The sequence below is a fragment of the Ambystoma mexicanum genome, chromosome 7p (assembly GCF_040938575.1).
Source record: "Ambystoma mexicanum isolate Mex_15411 chromosome 7p, UKY_AmexF1_1, whole genome shotgun sequence".
In the NCBI taxonomy this organism is placed as follows: Eukaryota; Metazoa; Chordata; class Amphibia; order Caudata; family Ambystomatidae; genus Ambystoma; species Ambystoma mexicanum.
The window spans coordinates 496,968,825-496,989,034 of record NC_090939.1 but is presented as its reverse complement, the minus strand read 5'-3'; the positions used below and the strand labels follow the sequence as shown (position 1 = coordinate 496,989,034).

At 46.9% G+C, this 20,210-nt stretch overlaps 1 protein-coding gene across 3 annotated transcripts in view; it reads left to right on the top strand.

The window, feature by feature from the left end:
• The window catches only part of USP9X (ubiquitin specific peptidase 9 X-linked), a 2,614,063-nt gene that overhangs the window by 2,416,973 nt on the left and 176,880 nt on the right, over positions 1-20,210 (top strand). For all 3 annotated transcript variants that reach the window (XM_069636534.1, XM_069636533.1, XM_069636535.1), the window contains exon 42: positions 4,573-4,729. In XM_069636534.1, coding sequence (XP_069492635.1) covers positions 4,573-4,729 — 157 coding nt within the window. The remainder of the gene's footprint in view (positions 1-4,572; positions 4,730-20,210) is intronic.

Below are 20,210 nucleotides of genomic sequence, written 5' to 3'. Positions count from 1 at the left end.
TAGAACAAAATGTTGGCCATACAACCTTTACGACGCAATTCAAAGCTTCCTTAACCCTACCAATGGAGGCACCAATTAAAAAAAGCACAGGCCATAATCACGTCCACTGCCTCTTTTCCCTTTCTCTCATTCACACATTCTCTCTTTCAGGGCATGGGGATAGGAATACATTACGATGAGTGTGGTGGGTGTCGAGCCGAAACTCCTTTAGGTGAGTACTGGAATCAAGGTAAAGGGGTCTGCCAGCCATGAACAACATTGTGCAATCCTCCACGTTGCGCACGTTGGAGTTTTCAATGTGGCTTCATTCCACTCACCATGATCTCAGGCATCCCTATGATCCCTGCTTTGAGAGAATTGGCTATTTAGTTAGAGCCTCCGGAGGCACCAACCCACCTCCTGCCCTCTCTGACAGTTGCTGTGGAAGGCTGTTCCACAGCTCCCAGGTCAAGGCACGTTTGCCATATATGGTCTGCATTGAACTGGTCTGATGAAATGTCCTGGCTCACCGGGCATGTTCACCCCAACCCCCACACCCCTGCCCCCGAGGTGTTTATGAAGGCACAGGGACTTCTTGGCCCTGTTGGTTCGTAATTGCCAGCATTTCAGGCTCGTTTGTAATATAATGCGTCATTTGTATAGCACCTTTCACCATTTGCATGGTCACAACACGCTGTAGGTTATGGGGAAAGAAGCCTTTGATCACCAGGGTGGCTGGAGGATTAGGTAGAAATGTACTGCTGGCCATGCCGCAATGCTCTTCAACATGTTTGCTTCAAGTGGCTAAATTGTGATTAGTGTCACTTTTGGAAGAATACTGAAGTGCCTAATTTGAGCATATGTTGTAAGATTTGCAAAATGTTGGTCACTCGTAAAATTGCTCATCTTGCAGCTGGCAAAGTTTGGAGGACTATTGACTGAGGATAGAGTATCCGTGCACAAAACGACTGATGGATAATTTGGGCAATGGGATTCAGCAGCATAGTGAGGTGGGTACAATAGGACAAATGGAGAGCTACTGGGTAAAGAGGACTGAGTAAGGACTTGCTCTGGTAAGCAGACAGAGCAAGGTGCAATGTATGTTGTAGCATAGAGTAGAAGACATTTGCCACTTTCCTAGTCCTTGGAAGGGCTTTAGCGACTAGAGTTGCTTGCCTTCCTTGTGAAGAGCTACTTGATGTCAGCATGCCAGGGATTGCCCAAAGAACCCCCATCCTTTGTGACCTAGGTTAATGTTTCCTGTAATTAGGGATGAGTGCTTCACAGCCTTTACAATGTAAACATAAATTGGTGAAGAGCTACAACTCCACCCCCCACACACCACCCAATCTGATAAACTGGCTTCACTTAACATTTCATGCCTCCAGACTAATGACCCCAAAGGGCCAGCGTGAAGAGTCACTAGATAAGCAGAAAAAGTGGGGAGGTAGGGTTGTTCATGACAAAGGCTGATGCAAAACCTGTGGCTCTGATGGGTGCAGGTCTGACATTCTCAGCTACTGCGTGTCATTATGCACTTGTGGGATTGGCTAAGTTATGTGGTAGCATGTTATCCTGATATGAGAGCCCAGGGACTGAAAAGGATTACGGGTGCCTATGGCTATGTTGCCTGTTAATGTTGAGGGGAGTTTGATGAAGATGAGCTTCAGTAATAGCTTAGAAGTGTTGCTGTGGTATTGGATAGACCTGTGATGGCAGTCATTGGGGAGGTTTGAGTGTGGTGGAAGATGAGATGATGATTTAGGGTGGTGGTTAATTCGGGGTAGACTAATGTCTGCGCATGTGCTTTCCGGGGCTGAGCTATTATGCACCTGATAGTGCCGTGCAGTGGTTTGTTGGATGTTTCTGTTCATGATTGTTGGAGTCTCTTCAGGTTGCTTGGGCTCTGACCCGCGTATGTTTTGTTATGGTATGAATATATTAACAACGGCACTGAGCCAGCCGAATGATAAACTATCTGCCTAGACTGTTACTCTGTACTTTAAACCAAGGGCAAAGGCTTTCTTCGTGCCTTGTGAACTACTGTGGAAAAATCCAAACAAAGCCCATTTTACAATTGCAGTGGCTCATTTAATAAGCCATTCTCTACAATAATATAGGACTGTCTCGCTACACACTAATGTAACTAAACATTTGAGTCTAACTGTAGAACCAATGAAGATGGTGGTGTTCTCGAAGAAGTCGATTTGACAAACATCTTCAAAGCTAGAAATTGTGTGGATAGCACTTGAATTTTGTTCTGCTATGCTTTTTTTATGATTTAAACTCAAAGATTTTGAAGGGAATCATAATGGAAATGTATTGTGTATGAACTGTGTATGTATTGTTTGTAAGTTGAATTGTTGAGATTACATTTTGTAAAAGTTCTTTTAGAACTATATACAAATTAATAATAATAGAAATAGGTGTCAAGATGGATTTTTACATTCTTGCCTGTGGACAGATTTTAGGAGGCCACCCTAGTTATAGTGAACAGGGACTCTGGTAATTCAGCCAAATCCAATCAAGGTAAGCGTGTGGAGAGTGGTCAAGGCTAAGTCTCAGTAGAGGTGTTAAGTGAGGGGATCACACAGTGAAATGCACAATTATTATACTTAAACACGTATTCATTGTAGGCCCAATGCTTAGCTTTGCTAGAACAGCTTTAATTGAACTTTTGTTAATTGTTTTTATCTCCCTCATGTTGCCATTTATTTCTTATTCCTCTGGCAACAGTGCTTCAAACTCTGGAGACACTCCATTAAACCCTGTGCTCACTCCATTAAACTGTGCACATCCCATCAAACATGTCTGTGAACACTTCATTAAACAGCGTGCAGTGCATACCCCTTCAAAAAAAACCGTTAACTCCACGAAACAGTGTGCATCCCATCAAATAATAGTATACACACTTCATGAAACACTGCAGCACATACTCCATCCATCACTGTGCAGACTCCGTGAAACAGAGTGCGCACCCCATCAAACAGTCTGCATTCTCCATTACACTTTTTGGTTTTGGTGGTGTAGCTACCTACATATCGCCAACACATTGCTGCAGGTAATAAAGTTGAGCCAATAAGGAGTCTTTGTGATTATTCCCCTTCTCATTCCATTGCACACCTGTAGCTTATCACACCCTCCTTTAAAACTTTGCACTCTCCTCCTTGCACCCTGCTGCCTATAAATGCAAAATCAAAAGAAAAACCATAAACGCCAAAACTGTTGGCATTGCCAATGCTGGTTTTTATCTGCTCTCAACAATTGAGGTTTCACATTTTGCCTTTTCCTTTCTCTCACTCGCTTACCCATTCTTTTTCTTCCCGGCCCCCGTAGCTTACCACTGTACAGTCTTACCGTTTTCGCAGTATCTGACCCACCTGTAACCAGGGTCCATTTGTTGATGATAACCTGTGATAACTGTTCTCGCAGTATCTGTCCCACCTGTAACCAGGGTCCATTTATTGATGATTACCTATGATATCCTGTTTGCATGATAACCTTGTCTATCTCTGTAACCTTCAAATTTCTCAAGCGCTCAGTTACCTTAGGGTTTGGTGCGCGATACAAATAATAAACAAATACAAAATACCAAGAAACCACCACACTGACAGCGGGTGCACTATACAAGATCATTTTCCAGTCTATGACTGATAGATTGATACTCTTTATTCAGTGCAATATATCATTTGAGCAGCAGGGGGGTCTTGGTGAGCTCACTTACGGTTGGCTGGGTGCACAGTTGACATTTGCAAGCAGCAGGCCTTGTACTGAGTTACTGTAATGTCTTTGTATAACTTCTCACCCTCTTCCATGCCATTGAAATGGTATTAACCACCTGCATGTTAGATTAAGTGGTACAGTTTTGGTAAACCTCACTACGTTAATTTGAGTGTTGTTTACAAAGGCTCCGGAGTCCCCGTCTTATCATTCAGGCCGTTCATTTATCTCTCATTAGTCTGCCAAATTTAATTTCCTCCTTACTATTATTACACTGATATTGAGTCTGGGGGAACCATATGCTCATTTTCTGGATGAGAATTGCGATCCTTTGGATCTGTAGTATTTTCATATCCAACGACATTGATAGTAAAACTGTAGAATCTCAACATTTGCAATGATCCTTTATGGTATGAAAGTAAGGACCTGCATTAGCATGTTTGAATCTATTTAGCAAGAGAGCATTTTATGAGAACCATGTTGCTAAACTGCTGCCTAGTACCCTGACCAGAAATCCCCAGTTAATAATTGATTCTGGGAAGACAAACTGAGCCTTCCATCCTTTCAAGCTTGATAAAATCACTTCCATTGTTAAGTACAGAAGACAGATTTGAACATCTAGAAACGCATCTGTAAAGTCCCTGTCATTATTATTATTAGAAGCTACAAGTGACTGATTATTTTCTAAATGAACAGGTTTATATCCCATTGCTACTCGTTCTCTGCTGCTCTTCCCACCAAACCAATAAGTGTGATGCTTTTAAAACATTCAAGTAATGTGATTGGCTGCATGTCACTGTGAATAAGCATTCTAAGGCGTGATCTTGCATTCTTCATTTTTAAAAAGTCAAACTGTTTTTGTTTTGCCTTTAGGATTCACAATGCACTTAAAGGAATACCAGATGACAGAGATGGATTATTTGATACCATTCAACGTTCCAAAAACCACTATCAGAAACGAGCATACCAGTGTATAAAATGCATGGTAGCTTTGTTTAGCAACTGTCCTGTAGCCTACCAAATTTTACAGGTGATGTATCTTTGTCTTAAAACACAAGCTTAATTGTTTCTGTCCACTTACTACTTGTGACTATTCTTTAAACATATTACCACCATTCCCATTCTCATTAGGTAAGTAGAACCGTGGTTAAAGAAATGCAAATTACTTGTTATCACAAAGCTTCATGTATAGTGTCTTGTGGTTTAATGCAACTGACAAAAGATTAAATTACTTTTTGTTAGGCTGCTTTTTGTTAGGCTGCTGGATTTCTGCCCACTGGGGTAATGGGGTGTTGGCATACTTGATCGAAAAACATTTGACCTTTTCAATTTGACTGAATCTTTTAATCTTCTTGATTGTTTTTTCGGTCGATTTAAATTAAATAAATATATGGGGAGGGGCGAGGGAATAGGGTAGGATGGGGAAACAGTGGGGGATTGTGGTGCAGGCCACCCCACCCCCCACAACGCCTGTAGCGTTTTAACATCTTTGGAGACCTTAATAGTGTTGCCGTCGATGTTAAAGGCTTCAAATTGTTTGTCTAATCTATTATGTTTGAGTTTAGAGCCTAGGAGGAAAAGCTCAGTTTTCTCGTCGTTTAGACATAAGCCATGTTTAGCCATCCAGGCCTGTATGACACATAGAGATTATTGAGGACTTTAGTATCATGGTCATAATCACCAGAAAGGGGTATGAGTATCTGGGTGTCATCTGCGTAGTTGGTATAGGTGACGCCCAGATATTCTAAGTCCTCAAACAGAGGCTTTGTGAATACATTTGTATAATCTGGAAGATACACATGAGCCTTGGGGGACCCCACATGTGACTAGAGCTGGTTCAGCTGAGGCTGATGGAGAGAAGACTCTCATTGACCTATTGTCAAGGAAAGACCGGATCCAGTTGGTGGCTTCATTAGAGAAGAAAGCAGCTGATCTTAGATGGGAGCAAAGGACTTTATGGTCTAGTAAGTCAAATGCCGCCGACAGATCGAGTAGGGGGAGTAAGGCAAGCTTCCCTTTGTCTTTCAGCTATTCGATTTGTGTCTTTAAGTCAATTAATGTGATCTCTGTGCCGTGAAACCAGATTGTCGAGACCCAGGAGGTTATTAGTTTCTAGGTACTCCTGGATCTGTAAGTAGGCTGCTCTGTCGATAATTTTTAAGAGGAATGGGACCGTGGTGATAGGTCTGTAATTTGTGGGGCCACTTAGGTCTAATGTGGGTTTTTTAAAGAGCGGGAGAACCCATGCGTCTTTAAGATTGTTAGACACTACGCCTGTTTCAAAGGAGGTGTTGATGAGGGTAGTAATGAATGATTCTAGTTCTTTGGCTGCCTCCTTAATGATGGTCGCAGGACATATGCCACCCTGGCATCTGGAGGGTTTAAGTTTAGTGATGTCCTCTACCTTCTTGATGGTGAGGGAGGAGAAGTTGAACGGTCTTATATGTATTGGTGAAGGGGCAGGTGAGGTTTGCGAGGTGGTGGTATCGATGATTGTGAGTTTTGTGGACTCCATTTTATTTTGTAACATAGAGGTTTTGTTCAGTAGTGCTGACTGAATATTAGTGCACCATGAGGTGGTGATGGGGATTTCAGTTCTCTGAGAACTTTAAACAGTTCTTTAGTGTTGGATTTAGCTTGCGTGACATGGGTGTTATGTTTCTTTTTTAGCTAGTAAGATTGCTTCTTTGTAGTTAAGAGAGGTGACTGTGAAGCTGTCTTAGTTGGAGGCTGTTGGGTGACTCTTCCAGAGTGCTTCAGCGTTTCTTTTAGTTTTGCACAGTAATCTGAGATGTGGGGTGAACCACGAGTTCAGATGCGCAGCAGGTTTGGCTTTCGAAGTTGTAAGGGGGCAATTGTGTTTATGGCATTGAGGATGGTGTGGTTGAATAGGTCTACTAAGACCGTAGGGTCAGAGTTTTTAGTATTGGAGGCATTGATGATTGGTTGGATTAGAGGTAGAAGCTTTTCCACTGTTCTATTTCTAGAGTTCCTAGTTTTGATAGAAGGGGCGAGGTTGTGAGAGCTGTTGAGGGCGCCTTCATCTTTGATTGTGAATGAGACCAGATCGTGGTCTGTCCAGGCACATGGTGAGTTAGATAGAACACTGATATCACAGTTAAGGTCTGCTAGCCAGTCTAGTGTCCTACCTTTGTTATGGGTGGGTTCTGTGATCCGGTGAGTGAAACCTAGTTCAGAGATCGTTGATACAAGGGAGGCGGCTTTAGTATGTTTCACATCTTGGAAACCTAGATTGATGTCGCCAAGTAAGATTATTTGTGATCCAGGCCTGGTATTGTTTGATAGGAGGGTGATGTCCTCTACAAACGTAGATACAGGGCCAGCTGGTCTGTATACCAAGTAAGGTGTTTGTGCGGTTGACAGAGATGGGTAATTTGACGGACAGTATTTCTGCAGATGTGAAGGTTTGGTTTAAGATGGGCCTAAGGCCAAGTGCGGTTTTAGAGATCAAGGCGATGCCTCTGCCTTTGGCTCGGTTAGATCTCTATCCATTCGGATGATCGAGTACTTGTCAGGGATTGCGAGTGAGAGAGCAGGACCTGCTGCAGCATGGAGCCATGTCTCAGAGACTGCAAGGAAGTCAAGATCTAGGGATGTAAGTTTGTCAGCAATATCAAGTGCATGTGCTGGTAATGATCTAGCATTGATCATTGCTCCTTTGATTAGCGTAGTGGTATTGTTATTGGGAGTGTTAGGAATCTTAGTAGGACGTTTGCTTGAGGTGGCGGGCGTTTTGTGAGTGGGTTGGGGGCAGGCAGGTGCCAGTCTAGAACCAATCTATTTCTAGTTTTCAGCTGGCAAGGTTGGTTGGGCGTGGGTCTTTTAGTAAATTGTTTAATCCAGAGGTCAGGTGCGTTGAGATAAGGGTTGGATGGGCAGTCTGGTAGATTGAGATCCAGTTTAGAGGTGGTCAGGAGACCTTGCGGTAAGAATGTGGTTGGTGGTATAAGGTATGTGGTCATGGGTCTTCTAGGTTTAGCTAGTGGGGTGTTGTGGTGGCTAGTTGAGCTGAGCAGGGAGTTCATGTTGATAGAGGGCATCAGGTGTAAGAGGTCCTTCAATGAGCCTCCAGTTTTCCAAATGAAATGTTTGTCTTCATCTTTCTAGCATCCACACCCATACAATTAACTTCAGTGACTGCAATGCCCACACTGGCCTAAGATTGGCACACCGCACACATGTTGAAACTAAAACAATGTTGCAGGCATGTTTGTTTTTTGCAGTCTCCATGCTGTGCTAGGGGCCTTAGTGTGCTAGGGGCCTTAGTGTAGGTCACAGTCGCTTCACTTATACCCATAGATGTACTTACAACAAGGCCTACTGGGCCCAGGCCTAGAATGGCAGATTGCCAGAGGAGCCGCATTTTATTGCAGTTTATTTTAAATTGTACTGCTCGTAATTTTTTTAATAAAAAGCCCATTCTGTTTCTGTGTCTGGCTGATCCACAACTGCAAGTAATTATGAGCTCTTAGCAATCATTCCTCTCTGACAGCTAAAGTCTTTGATTGCCAAACGTGTATATATGCTTGATATTTGGAAAAGCTTTTATTGTTAGTGTAACTTATGTTTATAAAATAAAAAAAGGAAACGCGTACCAAACCCAGCGTGCTTTTGGTATTCAGTGATTGTCCTACAACTCTTGCAGACATATATGACAGATATAAAGTTCTTCGGTCATTCTTATCTTCCCAAAATGCACTTTTTTATATGCAAAACAGCCGAACCCTCATTGGTTTTATTGGTGCTACTTCACATTATGTTTTGAGTTCTTTCTAATCCATACACTGTTAAGCAATCACTTTTATATTCAAATACACGACATGCATTTTTTAAAACCTTTGTAAAAAAAATAGGGTTTTCCCTTCAGAAAAGTAAAGGTTAAAATGATGTATCATTTTACAATATTAAATGCATGCCTATGCTTAAGTCAAGCCCAGAGTTCCCACAGGTGCCACTAAAATGATGTTCATGGTCAAGCACTAATTTCCCTCACTGGCCCCACATTTCAGAGGTCTGTGGCCACCCAAAAGGTACAAACATGAAATAGATCATATCGAAGATAACATTTCAAATAGTAAATCTGAATGTGCAACTGCGTCAAGAAAACTGTGACAAGATACCCAAAGCCATAGAAGGGTGAGGACAAAAACTGTGTGCCAAAGGTACACAGTTTCACAGCTGTAAAGATATCCACTCTAAGCAGGCAAATGGCATAAATGCTGGGTTGATCAAGTGGCTTTGATGACATTCTGCAATATGCTCAGTACTACCAAGAGAACCAACTGCATACTATGTCACACAATGCAGACACCTGATGCTTAGAAGTAATATTTACATGAATTATATTTTAAATACAAGATAGGACTTTTACTGTAAAACAGTACTTCAGATGACAGCAGGACATCTATATCTATACCCACACAGCTCAAAATGTTCCTATGTGATGTATTGTACCGTCAAACCAACATTAGATTTAACAAACATTTGAAATTACAGTAAACGCAAGACGCTTAGCCTAAAACTCGCCCAAAAGGTAATATTGTGTTGGAGAGCCTGATCCATTGCTCAATTGTACTGTTGGGTATTTTGAAGAATTGCACAAACAGCGATGATGTAAACGGTATCCATAGAAATGTTTGGAAAAAAGGGAATTGTAGAATTGTTCAAATTTCGGCTGTGTCAAAATTTTGTAAAGCCAAACTTTTCGATCAATTCTACCATTCTGAGCCATTATAGTGAACAAGGTGGGCAGGGTTGTCCCTGCACCCTTGTTCACTATAATGGCATTGGGGTTTGCGGGGGGCGTGGCGCCGGTTCCCAGCGGAACTGTCATTGCAGGGAGTCGGCAGCACACAGCGAGATGTACCGCCAACTGGTCAGTCAGTAAGTGGGTGGGACGGGACCGGGTTGCCAGAAATGTCCATGGGAGAAAAAAACCAAGGTATTTTTTTTTAAATAACTTTCTGTATTTTCTTCCGCTGACATTTCGCATTCGATGAATTCATGGACAACCAATGTAAACTGTATGTGCCACTTCATTTGTCAGAAAAGTTGCCAAAAATTGTGCAGCTACAAGGAATGCTGTTGCTTCCCAAACGTGAATGTTCATGGTCGCCCTTAACCATTACTGCACCATGAGAATGCACAGCCTAAGATTCCAAGTACCTTCTCCAACTGTCTTTACTCTACTGAAGTGTTTATGGCAAAGGCAGAGTTTACAAATTTCCCCTGTGACTTTGCCATATTTTAATGGCGTTCCAGCCCAAAGGATTGGAGGTACATCGGCTGCAGCAGGTAACTTGCCTTATTTCCATTTCGCCCCCTGCTAACACCAGAGCTGTAACTATGAGACAGGGGTAGAGTTCTTTTTATTGAACATTTGTATAAGATGTGCTTGTATCACTTTGTCATGACCGGATGTAGAAGAACAAGTTACTTACCCCTGGTAACTTTCTTTCGACTGGATGTTCCGCCACCGTATTCCTCATCTTTGACATGTAGTGTCAACACCTTGGCTGCTTTGGAAATTTTTCAGCAGAGGGCTCCCTGCGTCAATAGCGTTGGGTTGATGTCTGTGGAAGGCCTCAGTCGAGGGTAACATCATCGGATGTTATAAGTAGCACGCACGGCACTCGTAGCCTCAGTTCTTGTTTTTCCCCCCTCCTCATGTAGCAGAAGTGGCCACAAATCGGGCCTGACCATACTCAGCCTTGTTGGAACGAAAGCTGTAATAACATGGGAAATTCTGCAGAGGGATAGGTTGGGAGGGCGATGAGGAGTACATTGGAGGAACAGCAAGTCGAAAGAATGTTACCAGGGGTAAGTAACTTGTTCTTCGAATGGATTGTGTCCGCCAACGTATTCCTCATCTTTGACAGACTCCCAAAGCAGTATCCAAAATTGGAGGAGGGTGAAGAATTTAGCAAGATTGGAAATTAAATGGTAGAATAAAGGACTGCCTTACCAAACGCCACATCTTGAGCATGGGAAGTATCCAGGGATTAATGCTTGGTAAACGTGTATATCGAAGACCACGTTGCAGAATCACACATTTTTATTTACAGGGACACCTCTTTGCAGAGCTGTCAACATAGCCATGCCTCTGGTTGAATGAGCATGCAAGCCCTCAGGAGGGATCCTGCCCGCCAAAGTATAGCAATCAGAAATGGTGAGGATGATCCACCTAGACAAGGTCTGTTTAGACACAGCCTGGCCTAGTTTGTGCCCGGTATACCCCACAAAGAGCTGGTCATCGACTCTCATCTTGGACATACTGGAAATATAAAAGCTCAAAGCTCTCCTAGGGTCCAACCTATGAAGCCTTTCCTCTGCCTTACTAGGATGCGGAGGAGGATAGAAGGCAGGTAGCACAATTTTCGGACTCAAATGAAAGTCCGAAACTACCTTAGGTAGAAAGGAGGGTCTGACTCTCAACACAACCCTGTCCTTGTGGAATACAGTAAAGGGTGGCTTGGAAGAAAGTGCCTGTAACTCGCTCACTCTTCTAGCCGATGTAAGAGCAACCAACATAACGGTCATAAAGGTTAACATCCTCCGTTGGAATGAGTGCAATGGTTCAAATGGAGCACCCATCAGAAACTTTAAGACCAAGCTAAGGTCCCAAACCGGAACTTGAAATGGTGAAGGCAGGAACACATTTGTGAGCCCTTTTAGAAATTGAATAACCAAAGGGATCTTAAAATAAGACCATTCCTCGGAAAAGTGCTTAAATATTGAGAGCGCTCCTAGGTAACCTTTAATGGTCCTCACCTGAAGACCGTTGTGGGCTAAAGAAAGCAAAAAGGGCAGAACATCCAGAGTTGAATACTGAAAAGGATTAACATTCTTACTCTTACATCCCTTTCCTCCATACTGCATGGGCGTCCCTTCCAAGGGACAGGAGACAGAACCTTTTTCACCAGAAAAACCTTCTTCCCATTTAAATTTAGAGGCCCTGGGAGCATGCGCTGCCCTGACTCTGCCCTCTGGCGCCACACCCCAGTCCCCTTTTCCGCGTCGACAGGAACGGTCCGAATTCACCAGTGCTCCTGGGTTTGTCTTCGGCCATGTAATTCCACGCGTGGATGCTTCTTCTGTCTTTTTATCATGCAGGTGCTCGGTCCTCAGGCGTCACGCTCCTCCCCGGCACATGTCGACTTGCAGGGTTCAGCAGGTATCCATCCTGTGACGATCTCTTCCCAACTTAACACCCCCACGCCCTCTGCCTACGTTTCTTTGGCCCGGACCACGGTTGGCAAGCTTGTACAGTGTGCAATGCCCTGTCATCTAGGTCTCTGAAGAACAGGCTAGCCAGGTGGAGGGAGCTCTTCCAGAAATTGCCTGCAGTGGGCCTGAAGGACTTGGTCAAATATCGATCCAGGCCCAAGGTAAGGCCTCTGTTCTCCATCGCACCCCGCAAGGGAGACTCCTTCCCAAACACTCGCCTGCTGCACCGAGGCCTACCGGCCTACGGGCCGGGGGATCCTCGGATCCTCCCGGTGACGGTGTTGAGGGACCGGAAGGCTCTTTTACCGGGTTCTCATCCGAGGGGCTAAGCCCCTGTACCAGCAATATGTCTGAGCGGCATGCCCTAGTAACAGCAATATGTCAGAGGGGGCGCCTAAACACGACTCTACCGGCTCCCAGGCCGAGGGCATCACGCTTACCAGGCTCTGGCCTGAGGAGCAGGGCAGGCCTCATGATCCACACTCGAGTCCTGGAGGAGGCTGGGCCCAGCGAGCCAAGCAACACAATGCAAGCACATGGAAGGCAGCTCGACAAGATGGCCGCCATGCCAGACATCGCCCATCTGACGCCGCACCAGGATCAGGAATTCGGCGAAGAAAAAGTGTCAAGGTGGGACTGGTGTCAACCAGGTATGTGGCCTACAGCCTATCCTTCCTTTGCGCATGGCAGGTTCCCAGGGCGTCCATATGGGCAGGGTATGCAAAGCCTCCAGCAGCCGGCGCTACTCCGTCTGTATCCCCTACTACCCCTCCAGCCTGCGAGGACAGGTTCTTTGAGTGGTTCCTTGGACTCATGATGTCCCCCGGATGGGGGTGATACTCAGGGATGCCATCAGGCAAGTGCTCCCGCCAATGCTTCCAGCATCCTCGGCCCCAGCGCAGCCTTTGCCACCTGCTCCAGCCCCCCAACCAATTCAGGCAGTTCCATACCAGCCTCCGGTCCCAGTACCCCAGCCTCTGGCTCCCGCTACTCCTCTACCAGTGCAGGATCCTTCTGACCCCCAGGTGGACATGGACGAGGAGTAAGACCCCGACACGTCATAGTCAGCCAACGCCTTCCTTCGCAGAGCCAATCACATTTCAAGGCGAGACTGGCTGAGGCCAAGCTGGTGGCGCAGGACCTCATGGAGTCCACCGTGGCCCACATTGACACCTCTGCACAGGCCTTCTGCATTGCCACAGACATGAGAACAACCACCTGGCTCTGTGCAACTAAATTCAGGAACGCATATTAGACCTGCCATTCCATGGGGGTGACCTCTTCCACTCCACCATGGACGAGGAGCTGGAGAAAAAGAAAAACAGCTCACAAACGGCCAAGTCTTTATCCATCCTGACAAACACCACGCCCAAATCGTACACCCAGTCACAGCAGCACTCCGACAAGGGGCTTAATTCCTGAGGTTTTTGCGGCTTCCAAAACTGAAGTCCAGGCAGCCGGAACGCTCGCCGACTCCACATCGGCGCAAGCAACAAAAAGAGGGGTGGAGTAAGGGCTTTTTCCAGTCCCCTTCCTCTGCAACAGCCTCTGAGGGAAAGAAGGCGTGACACGCCCCTCCGGGTCCACTTGTATCCAGTGGGGGGCATGCTTTCTCTCTGTGCACATTTCTGGCGCCAGAATTTCGTGACCCCTGGATCCGCTTCGTAATATCCACAGGATACAGCCTTCCCATCCCATGCTCTCCTCCCTCCTCCCCTCCCCCAAGTTGAGACGGCAACTCTTCTGGCAGAGGTCTGATCGCTCGCTGAGAGCCAGGCCGTGGAGGGAAGTCCCAGCGAGGCTTGGGCTTTTACACGAGGATTTTTGCCATTCAGATAAAGAACCAGGCGGGCCTGAGAGTTGTGCTGGACCTTACCAGCCTCAACCTCTCCTTACCTCTACAAAAATTCAAGATCGTTACTCCAGCTTTTTTTTTGTGCAAGGGAGACTGGATGTGCTCCCTGGATCTGAAGGACACGTACCTACACGTCCCGATATGGCAGCTCCATCGTTCTTTCCTACGGTTCAGGATCATGGGCTGTCATTTCCAATGCAAGGTCCTTCCTTTGGGCCTTGACTCGGCCCCCAGGGTCTTTACCAGACTCATGAATACTGTGGCTGCCCTCCTAGGAGCGCAGGGCCTCCACATCTACCCATACCTCGACGACTGGCTCGTCAGGGCTACATCGCCGGAATCAGTCCAGACTCTTATGAACACACTGCACGATCTGGGCATTTTGCTCAATCTCAAGAAGTCGCAGCTGCAACCCACGCAAACTCTGACATTCTTGGGACTCATCTGGGACACGTGCTTCGAGAGGGTGTTTCCTTCGGAGGACAAGATCACAGCCATCAAAAGAGCCACTACCCACTTCCTCAGCAGAGAGGTGACCTCAGCAAGGTGGTACCAGCACCTCCTGGGTCTCTTGGCAGCAGTCATATTTAGCCATCCACCACACGAGACTCAGGATGAGGAGGATACAGCTGCACTTCGCGGCATCATGAAACCAGGAGCAGGGCTCTCAATCTGTTATGATCAACGTTTCTCCGTCTCTCCACTCGGACCTCACATGGTGGTCCAGGGACTGCAACCTACGGACGAGCAAGTCCTTCTGGCCTCCCACCCCGCAGGTCACCATCACCACGGACTCCGCTCTAGAGGGATGGGAAGCCACCCTGGACGAACTTAGTCCACGGCACCTGGACCCGACACCAGCAGGAGTACCACATCAATTGGTTGGAGTTGAAAGCCATCTGGCTAGCGCTCAGGACATTCCTCCCACTTATCAGGGGCACGGTTGTCCTCGACGGACAACTCGACCAGCATGTACAATGTCAACAAGCAGGGAGGCACCAGATCTCCTCCACTGTGCAGACTGGCAATCAGCATGTGGGAGTGGGCCCTGGAAAACGACATCTACCTCAGGGCAGTCCACCTTTCGGGGGAATCCAACCTGGAGGTGGACAGGCTCAGCAGGTTGGGAGCAGACAACTACGAGTAGCAGCTAAACGACCTTGTTACTCAGAAGATCTTCAGCAGATGGGGGTTCCCCCAGGTGGATCTCTTTGCCACCTGGCTGGGACAGGGCCCCGGCTACCTGGGCGACGCATTTTGGATTCAATGGAACAGAATGACAGCTGATGCCTTCCCACCCACTCCGCTGATTCACAGAGTGTTTTGCAAGATCAAGGAGTCTCGCCAGCTCAACATCATTCTAATAGCTCCGTGGTGGCCAGCAAGTCCATGGTTCTCAGAGCTGCTCAGCCTCGGAGATGCCTCCGATTCACCTCCCAACGGGCCCAGCACATCTTCTGGCGCAGCAGGGGGGGAGGGTTATCCACCCTGCTCCACAGAAACTGGCCCTCACAGCATGGTTCCTGAGCAGATAATGCTAAGGCACCTTAGCCTCTCCCAGGCTAATCTGGAGATCATACAGGGCGCAAAGAGCAAGGCTACCAGGGCCCAGTATAAAGGTAAATGGACCAGGTTCTTCCACTGGGCAGAGTCCAGGGACATCCACCCCCTGGCATGTACTTTGGACGACGTGCTCTCCTTCTCAGCGCACCTAGCCCACTTGGGCGTACAGGTCGACACCTGCCGCACTTAATTCGCAGCCATCAGGGCTTAAAAGAACTCAGAGGAGGGTGTCGTCTTCTCCTCCTCCTCCTCCAATCCGATTGTCAAGAAACATTTGACGGGACTCGCGAGGCTCTACCCACCCATCAAGAGGCCACACCCCGTGTGGGACCTGAACATAGTCTTGGGCGCCACGGCGCACAAACCATTTCAACCAATGACGTCTGCGGATATCAGGCCGGTCACCATTAAGACGCCCTTACTAGTTGGCCTCACCTCGGCTTGCAGAGTCTGCGAAATCCAGGCGCTGGTCACCTCAGAACCATATACTACCTTTCACATGGACAAAGTAGTCCTGCGGACACACCCAGCATTTCTGCCTAAGGTGCCATCTGCTTTCCATTTAAACGAGGAAATGGTGCATCCTACATTTTATGACAATCCTAAGGACAAGGCACAGATAGTTCTGCACTCCCTAGATTTCAAGCATGCCCTGAAATTCTACCTTGACGGGACCAAGGGCTTCCGCAAGTCAGGCGCCCTATTCATCACCTTTGGAGGTGCAAGGCCAGGCTATCAGGCCTCCAAGGCCTCCATATCCTGCTGGATGGTCTCGGCCATCAAAGAGGCATACGAGGGGCAGCACAAGCCTCTTCCAGCAAACATGCATCGCTTTCCAGCGCTGTGTCCCTTTGCAAGTCATAAACAGGGCAGCCACATGGGCCACTCCCTCGGCTTTCTGCAAGCATTACTGTTTGGATGCCGGCTCCATATCTGATGTTGATTTTGGACAGGTGGTTCTCAGGAACCCATTTGCTTAGGGATGTTCTCCTCTCCAACGTGGCGCTACTTTCAGTTGTAACCACCCATGCAGTATGGAGGAAAGGGACAGGACGGAAGAGTAATTATAAGTTACTCCCTGTAGTGACTAACGTACTCTTAGTCCCCTTTCCTCCATACGTCCCACCATCCTCCCCCCTAATAAAACCGGTGTCATTAGGCAATGTTATGTAATCTATTGTCGACGCGTCTATGGGGACTGAGGTGAGGCACTGGAGGGCGGAGTAAGGGCAGCGCATGCTCCCAGGGCCGCACCCGCCTAAATTAAAAGGTGAAGAAGGTTTTTCTGGTGAAAAGGGTTCCGTCTCCCGTCCCTTGGAAGGGACACCCATGCAGTATGGAGGAAAGGGGACTAAGGACTAAGAGTACGTTAGCCACTACAGAGAGTAACGTATGATTTTATCTGCACCAGTCGCAGAACTTATTCCATCGGCAACGGTACAGAGACTTTGTTGCCGGCCTCCTGGCCGAAAGCAGCACCTACATTACGTCATCCGGGTGTTCGCATTCCTTGTATCTCAATCTTTCAGAAAGCATGCAGGAAGGTTGAGAGTCTTGACCTCTGGATGGAGAACTCGACCTTCCTCTCGCAAGAAAAGATCCTCTCTTTGGGGAAGATGCATCAGGCGACTGATGGACATTTCCAGAAAATCTGGGTACCACAATCTCTTGGCCCAATCCGGAGCAACTAGGATCATGCAGGCCCCGTACCATCTTAACCCTCTGAGAACTCGAGGAATGACGGGACTGGAGGAAAAGCGTACAGTAGCGGGAGGAAATTCCCTTAAGCAGTACTGCTCGCACTTCCGGTTGGCACTGGTCATGAACACATCCACTTGAGGGGTTCCCCGAAGGGCAAAGACCTCTTGAAGGACTTCCTGAGCTATTTTCCACTTGTGGGAGACTGCGCTCTGCCTGCTCAGAGTGTCCGCCATCGTGTTCTCCTCTCTGGCCAGATGAACTGCCGCTAGGGAGATTCCTTCTTGAATTGCCCAGAACCAGAGCTACATCACCTCTCTGCGCAGTGTTAGTGACCCGACATTCCCTCTCTTGTTGTTGGCCACAGTGTTGTCTGTCATTATCAGGACTTTCTTCCCCCGTACAGATGGCAGGAAAGCCTTCAGTGCTAGCCTGATTGCTCTCAGCTCCAACAGATTGATATGTAGTTTGGACTCCGATGGAGACCAACGACCGCTGTTGGTCAGATCATTGGCATGAGCACCCCACCCTGTGAGGGAAGCGTCTGTCACTACAGTCACCTCTGGCCATGGTTGCCAAAAAGGTTCTTCCTTCGTTAGGTTTTCCTCGCAGGCCCACAACAGAAGATCCTGAGATACCCTTTACCGGAACCAGAAGATGATCCGACATCCTGCCTGAGAATTGGGACTATTGAGTCCTGAGTACCCATTGAAGGGGCCTCATTCTCAGACGGGCCTCTGGCACCAGAAAAATGCAGCATGCCATGAGGCCGAGCAACCTCAAGAATTCGAAGGCCGGAAGACTCTGGGCAGTCTGAAATTTGGTTACCATCTGGAGAATGTTGTAAGCCCTCACCTTGGGTGGCAAGCACTTCCCCAAGGACGTGTTCAAGACAGCCAATGTACTGGCGCTGTTGGGAAGGTGTCATATGGAACTTCTTGAAATTGAGGGAGAAGCCCAGTCTGTGAAGGGAGTGATAGGTAACGCTGAGATGATCCAAGGCTTCTCTGGAGAACGTGCCCGGATCAGCCAATTGTCCAGGTAGGGGTAGACTTGAATCCCCCCTCCCTTGAGATGCGCTGCCACTACCACCATGAGCTTGGTGAAGACCCTCGGGTGGAGGTCAACCTGAACGGCAGGACTCAAAACTGATGGTGCGAGCCGCCAACTGCCAACCTCAGGTATTTTCTGTGCTTGAGATGGATCGTTACATGAAAATGAGCATCCTGCAGGTCTAATGACACCAACCAATCCTGAAGTTGGAGGGCCTGAAGGATCTGAGAAAGAGTGACCATCTTGAACTTGTCCTTCCTGAGGAACTTGTTCAAGTATCTCAAATCGGGAATCAAAAAAATAAGGGGATTACCAGCCCTTGTTCCTCTACGCTACAGGCACTGGTTCTATAGTCCCTTTCTCTAGAAGGGTTAATATTTCCTGCACAAGGAGTGGATCGGGAACCCTCAAAGAGTGTACTCCGGGTGGATTGTTGTGAGGCTTCTGTAAAAAAGGAAGGCAGTACCCGTAGGCTATTATTTCTAGAGCCCAAGCATCCGAAGTAATGGCTCGCCATTCTACCAGATGCTGAGACAGCCTGCCCTCTATCAGTGAGCTGTGACCGAAGGCCTCAGAGTGGTTTTGAAACGGCATTAGCAGAGCCTGATGGCAATGAGGCTGCTGCTTGAGCGGCTTTAGCACCTCTACCTCGTCCACCATGAGGAAACTTACGCTGGCCTCTTTGACTGGCCATTCCTTTCGCCCTTCCAAATGAGTAGTAGTAACAAAAGGATCTATCCTTCCATTGCTGTCCGATAGGACGAAAAGGCTGAGGCTGCCTAACAGCGGAGCCCAAACACTTGGCGTCTGCTTTAGAGGTCTGCCGCTTCTCAAGGCTCTCGTCAGCTTTGCTGCCAAAAAGGTGAGACCCGTCAAATGGCATGTTCAGAAGTCTAGCCTGCATATCCGGTGCAAAAAAATCTCTGCAAGCTTATAAATTTCAATTTCCTTTATAATGTTATGGAGCCAAAATGGGGATGACAGTCTGGACAACACAGACATAATTTGCTGAAGGGGCAGAATCTGGTGAAGGCGCAGAGTCTGGCAGAGGTGGAGTAAAGTTGGGGGGAGGGGTGCATGCACTTATTTGGCCCTAGGGAAGCAGAAAGTCTAAATAGTCCACTGCTTATACCTATTAGCCTGCAAATGATGGAACCAATGCAAATATGTTCCCAAGACTTGCATCATGCAATATCCAATTATATTCTAGTGTGGCTGCTTCTCCACAGTGCTTTAATGGCTTGCATACAAAGTGACAAATTGAAAAATACGTTGGTGCCATGTTTGCTGTTAGCTGAGCTTGCCTCTAACTAGATAATGGATACCAACTATTAGAGCTAAGGGATCAAAGGTTGCCATTTTTGGTGCACTTGTCCTCACCCATTCAGGCTTATTACCAACATTACATTGGTGTGAAAAAATGGGTGCAGCCCTTTATGAAGAATAGATCCGTACCCCAAAAAGTTTCAACGGCTAAGGCAAACAACAACTGGGAAAGAGGGCAACCATGGCATGTTCTGGAAGGTTTTTGATGCAAAAGAGGAAGTGCAGCTCTTGTTAAACAACTTGGCTAAGCTCAACATATATAATATCCTAACTAGCAAAAATAGATTGCCCGCCGCCAGTCCCATCTTCTGTTTAACTGTAAAAAAACTAATGGCAGTTTGATGGAGCCAAATGCCTTTTCAACATCCAGCAACACAGTTGAAGCTGTAGTTATTGGTTCTATATTATGTAACTGTGGGAAAAGCCTTTGAGCATTATATGAAGAATAACGTCCAGCTGCAAACCCGTCCTAAGCCGGACACACCAATGATTTCATAAACGGCAACAGTCTTGTCTGGTGGGAATTGTTTTGGCCAATATTTTGTTGTCGATATTAAGTAAGGAGACAGTAGGATGCGCAGGTCTTTGTCATGCCTTAAGAGCAAGATAATAATTGCTTTCCTAGTTTCTAGTAGCATATTCTTCACTTGGGACTCTTTATACATATTCAAGAGATGGGGAATATGTGCATAAAGGACCTAGAGAATTTGTGTAAACCCATCGAGTCTTGGATCTTTACCATTCGCCAGTTTCGCAGTAGTGATACTTA